The 5,844-nt window shown below is 38.7% G+C and overlaps 1 protein-coding gene across 2 annotated transcripts; it reads left to right on the forward strand.

Annotated features, from left to right (window-relative positions):
- The first annotated feature begins 326 nt into the window (after window positions 1-326).
- LOC112554937 (THAP domain-containing protein 4-like) lies at window positions 327-5,643 on the forward strand. 2 transcript variants are annotated; one of them, XM_025223015.1, is made up of 3 exons: window positions 327-2,270; window positions 2,685-2,887; window positions 3,783-5,643. In XM_025223015.1, the coding sequence occupies exon 3, from the start codon at window positions 3,982-3,984 to the stop codon at window positions 4,963-4,965; it is 984 nt and encodes a 327-aa protein (XP_025078800.1). In that variant the 5' UTR covers window positions 327-2,270; window positions 2,685-2,887; window positions 3,783-3,981; the 3' UTR covers window positions 4,966-5,643. The 2 variants fall into 2 exon arrangements, with proteins under 2 accessions (XP_025078800.1, XP_025078801.1); XM_025223016.1 differs by having other exon boundaries at window positions 3,783-4,263.
- Window positions 5,644-5,844: the final 201 nt, after the last annotated feature.

Below are 5,844 nucleotides of genomic sequence, written 5' to 3' on the forward strand. Positions count from 1 at the left end.
TCCAGAGAGGAATATGCATAGTTTTATCTCTTTTATGTCAGAAAGTTTAAGTGACCTGATCTTTTGCTGACCTGTTTCAAAAGTTGTTCATAATACAAATTCTGTCAAAGGACCTGCACTGCTGTCTAAAAACTACTGACCCCGCCGACATCGTTTGTGTGTGTCTGTGCTGTGATCAGTTGTGTGACCCCAAGACCCCGTGTGACGTCAGTAGTCACGTGTTAAAGAAACTCGGCGAATGGTGGACACGACGTGTGGCTGTGTCTGGGCGTGACAGTCACATGACACGTCACGTGTACAAGACACTAGTAGCACGGTAAGATACACTGTGTACAATTAGTATCACAACATCAACTAACACTGTACGAGTGTTTACGTGAAAATAACATGTTGATATCAAATGTACGTGTGGTGACATTCAGTGGAAGACTGACATTGATATTGAGACGACAAGATGTTAGGTCTACTATCATCACATCCTCCCACAACCTCCTCCATCTGACAATAGTCGTCACTGAACACTCTTGAGCTTTGAGCCACTCACCCGTTATTTATGTTGTTTACTCTTTAAGTAGCTGGTTGTTGTGTACGCGCTGTAAATAAACATGTTTATAAGACACAAGAGACACAGACTGAACAAGTCTCACACACAATAAAATATTCAAGAATGTCTGTCTACTAGTCTCCCGTCACCTTGTGAGTGTCTGTCTCACCAGCTTAAATATTTACTGTTCATTATAGTCCCTAATTAACCTCTTGTCTCCCAGTGTTCTGTCTAGAGGATTACAGACCTCTGTTGTACCGAAGCAATCACGTGACCAATGCCACATACAAGGAGCCTGTGAGTTGACTGTTGTAGTCATTGTAAGGAGTTTGCCATGTGCCATGTACAGTGTCGGCGGCAGCTTGTGGTTTGTGGCTTTGAAGACATCTTGTGACATTGGCTACAGGTGACAGTGTCTACACGTGTAGTGATTGTAGACACAGAGAGACTGATGTCATGTCAGTAAACAGACGACAGTACAACCCTTGATTACCATTTAGAGAAGAGCAATACTGTCACAACGCGAAAGAGTGAAAAGAAAACCAGACAATTAGGCGCCGGATGACGTGACGTATCGCTAGAAGGCTGGGAACTGTGCGATACACTAACTGTGGTGTGTGATTGGTTGTAATAGTATGTCTTGTGACGTCAACTAGCGTCTAGCATTACGTCGTGACGTAAATGGTCTTTAGTGGACATACGCGTGAAGCGATGACTGCTCCTACGTCAGTGTCAGTGGATTATTTTCTACTTTTTTTCCTGACAAACCTGAAAGTGCGGGGAAAAACGCCAGGGGATAGAAAAAGTAAAGAATGAATTACGAGATCAACCTGACTTTCAAGCATTTCTATCGTAAAAGATTGTTTAAAAGCTTGTGACGATGCTTGACATCGGCGTGCGAAAAATTTGGGACATTAACATGGACATCTTAAGGGTCATGAACTTTGTGGCCGCATCATGAACTGCAATTAAGCCGTCAACTATTAGGACTGTATCGCCAAGGTTCGTTTCAATGTTCAGTCAGGTGTGTCAGACGTTGTACATGACGGTGACGATACTGGCGATGTGAGCCTGAATGAGGAAGTAGTACGAGATGACTGGGACACAGTAACCTGTAGTGCATCTAAATTCAACTTCGACGATTTTTTCATCTGTGACGAAAGCTTGTAAACTTGCGGTTAACTTTATCTTGACAAAATATGCGAGGAATGTGCGTGTGTGACACACAGTGGAGATGGAGTTGATGTCGACGCCGGAAGTGACGACGACTGTTGAGAATCAACAGGTCCACCACCAACAAGTGTCCGAAGCCCTCACAACGCTGGACACGTGAGGGAAGTTTGCCTTCAGGCCCCTGGGGGCAGCGACATGTTGGGACACGTGCAACGTGCGGAACACGTGACCCAGCCTGCAAGGGCTTTGGGTATTTGAACGGCCCCTATCCGCTATTTCGGAAAATTATGCATACATACGACCTTCACCCAGCACATTACGACCTTCACCCAGCAAGTATGTTAGGCCACTTCCGGTTTTGCTGTGCTCGTAGCATTCTTCAAGCATGAGGGCTCTTACAAATAAAAAAGATAATCGAATTTGCTGTGTACCTCAATGTACAGTTAAAGCCTATAAATGTCCAACATTGTCCTTCCATGACATTCCAAAGGACGAGCAAATGAAGAAGCTTTGGCTTGTAAGAATTCGAAGAGACGAAGGACCCCTCTTTCGGGTAAGCGTGATCGACTTTCTAATCACTATTAATCGTTTTCTTCACTCGCTACATCACTTTTTCTTCATTCCATTTTAACCATCGTTAGCCAGTCTAAAGATTTTAAGTTCTGATTTTAGAATAATCGTTGTTTTCGTAATCTTAACTTACTGCATATGGGCATAGCTATTTTGTATTACCGAAAACGTTATCGCGCATACCAGCATACATTTTCTGAGGGAGTACATATTATTAAAGTACTATTATATTGAAATGCTGAGAAAGGTGGACATATATTACCAATATTATTTTGTAGTAATTTAAAGTAAACTTGTGCATATCGCTATAAGAAAGGCAAAATCATAAGTGCAATGCACTTACATGTGTTTTAGTAAATGTTTATGAAAATAACAATTCATTAATTTTTTTTCTCAGATAGGAAGGTGGACAAAGGTTTGTAGCAGGCACTTTGTGCCAGAAGATTTTCGCCCTCTACCCTTAAAAGGAAAGAAAAGGAGACTAAAGCCAAATGCTGTACCAAGCTTGTTTACATTAAACAACTTTCAGCGTGGGAAAGAGAGAAAGCTGCCGGCAGTTCACCATCCCCTGTCACTAGCAAATATCAACACCAATCAGAGGTAAACTCACTTTAGTTGCATTGTATTAGTGGATGATCTCAATAAAAACAGAGTGTGATTAAGTATTATTTTCTTTCTTTATAGAGGATATTGTGTTGAGCATGAGAAATGTCAACAAATTATAGTTGGTAGTTGGTCAAACGTAACTTTAGATAGAAGTAATGGTTATTTTAAGCACATTCTGATCCTGTTCAGTTAGAAATAAAATTAGTTGAGAACTTTCAGCTTTGACTTTCCTCTCACAAGCTGTTCATGTGAGGCATCATTTTAGAGCATTTAGGGCCAGGCATCACCACATTTGTGTCATTTTACTAATTCACTTTGTGAGATCTTTGTTAATTGTTTTTCTTTCTGTGTCTTTTTTTTATTTTAGCATACAACTTTGCCACAATTGTCAGAATTTTGTTGTCTTTTCAGTCCATTCATTATTGATTACCTATTCTCGTTACACTACATCAGAATGTGTATTTTCAAGATGTATAAATAATAGGATCAGATGTGTAGTGTGTGGAGATCCTTGTCCAAATCACATATAGAAATACAAAGATAAATGCAAAGTGACTTTTATTATCAAATTTAATTTTTTCATTGCTAAAAATATTTAATAACATAAACAAAGAACAAGAACATCAATTGTGTCATTATTATTTAGACATTTTGACTATCGACAGGTGTCAAAACATATTTTCAGTCAGCCTCTTTTTGTCACATCACACCCTCAAATAGCAAAAAAAAAAAAGGTACACTTGGAATATCAAAATATCTTGCAAGCGGCATGTTATTTGATGAATTTAATAGGTTAACTTCTGAAGTTACTGCAGGTTAATCCCTGTCAATGTTAAGTGAGCTGTGGCAAATTAGCCATTTCACGTGGTAAAATGTTTTTCCTTATCAGTAAAAATGGGGATGCAGAGCCCACAACAGAGCCTGAAACGGCAGCGACACAACCTGCAGCGGCAGAGACGGAGCTTGCAACAGCAGCGGCAGAGCCTGTAACAGCAGACAACCCTTCTGTTGAAGAGCAGCTCTTTTTGGCAAAAGAAGAGAATAAAGTTCTTCAAGAGAGGATACAATAATTACAACATCAGTTGCAAATGGAGAGCAGCAGAAAAATCGAAAACTTTGGGTTAGAGCGTTTTTCACAAGATGATGGAAAAATAGAATTTTATACTGGATTTTCAAATTATAACACATTAAAAATATTTTATGAATACATTGAGCCATATGCAAACGGAATGTACCAGTCATATGGCAAATCAGGTGATAAACTTTATATGAGGCGTGCAAATGGAAACATGCAGCTTATTGATGAATTGTTTATGTTCCTTGTGCGTCTGAGACTTGGTCTGTTATTAACAGATCTCTCCGATCGCTTTGGCATTAGTGTATCCTCTGTAAGCACCAAAATTAATGCATGGGCAAATTTTTTGTATACCATTCTTGGCAGCATGAATATCTGGCTGTCTAGGGAAGAAATAAATGAGTACATGCCAGTTGACTTCAGGGCTACATTTCCAAATACAAGAGTGATTGTAGACTGCACTGAGCTATTTATGCAGAACCCTTCTTCATTAGTCAGAAGCAGTCATTTCTACTCTAACTACAAAGGTCAGGCCACACTCAAGTCTTTAATAGGCATATCACCTCATGGGTCAGTAACCTTTGTATCTAAACTCTATTCAGGCAGCATGTCTGACTCTGAAATAACACAGCTTTCTGGCCTTATCGACTTGCTGGAACCCGGAGATTCCGTAATGAGTGACAAAGGTTTTAACATACAAAATATCCTTGCACAGAAAAATATATCATTAAACATGCCTGCTTTTTTATCAGGAAAGGGTCAGTTTTCTGAAAATGAAGTTGCAGCCAACCAGTGTATCAGTTCACTACGAGTTCACATTGAGCGAGCTATCCGCAGGGTCAAAGAGTATAGGCTTTTTCATGGAAAGATTCCTTTGACCTTGTGTGGTAGCTTAAATCAGTTGTGGACTGTAGCTGTTCTGCTTACAAACCTAAAGCCTCCTCTTGTGACCAAATATGCACCCAATGCCTCGTACGATCCCAATACAGAGCTGTAGGCTTTATTATGCCACCAGTTTATGTCTAAAAGTAATACCAAGAAAATTTTTAGGAAAATATATCTGTATGTAATATTATAATAAAAACTAAGTGAGCTGCTGTACTGATTAATGGAGGCTGACTTAACAATCATGTCTAGTGCATGTGTGCTTGTAAAAGATATTTTAGTTTTGTAAATTTTTGTGTACTCACATTACTGTATGCTACAGCTGCTAAAGGCTCATTTGCAATTCCATCTTTCATGGCCTGTGTCATTCTTGTCTTGGAAGATTTAAGACTTTTAGACAAGGCTTGGATATCTGAAGAATGATATTGAACTATTTAGAATTAAACAATGCTATCTTCTACTTGAGCCTATTAATTTCTTAACTTGAAAAAGGCACTCTGTCTGCATTGGCAGTAAGCATTGAAAAACTGTACCAGTCACTGTATATGGTATAAAATCACAATGATCAATCTTTTGATTTACATCTAGTAAATTATAACAATATTGTTAAGAACACACTCAAAATTAAATAATTATGTACAATAATGTCTGGACAGCATAAATATATCAAATGCTGTTATGAAGGAATAAGAAATCTGTTCCTGCATGCTCTAAATTTGGTGTTTTTATTATGATACTTTGTTTACTAATCTTGCTTTGGAAGAGATAGTAAACTATGCTGCTTTATTTACTTGTGTGTGCTGCCTGATCATTTACTGCCTTATTAGTATTATATTATTTCATCGACACTTATAAGCAATACACTGCATCAGCTACCAAAGAGGTCCATCTTTCACCATTATTTCATATAGCTGCATTTACTACAAAAACTGGAACAAAAAACCTAACCTGTCTTTCTTTTTGCGACATCTGCCACAACAGATGCAGTGAT

Source organism: Pomacea canaliculata, linkage group LG14, assembly GCF_003073045.1.
Source record: "Pomacea canaliculata isolate SZHN2017 linkage group LG14, ASM307304v1, whole genome shotgun sequence".
Taxonomy (NCBI): domain Eukaryota; kingdom Metazoa; phylum Mollusca; class Gastropoda; order Architaenioglossa; family Ampullariidae; genus Pomacea; species Pomacea canaliculata.

Coding starts and splice junctions, on each gene's coding strand:
- LOC112554937 (XM_025223015.1), top strand. CDS start 3,982: ATGGAGAGCAGCAGAAAAATCGAAAACTTTGGGTTAGAGCGTTTTTCA.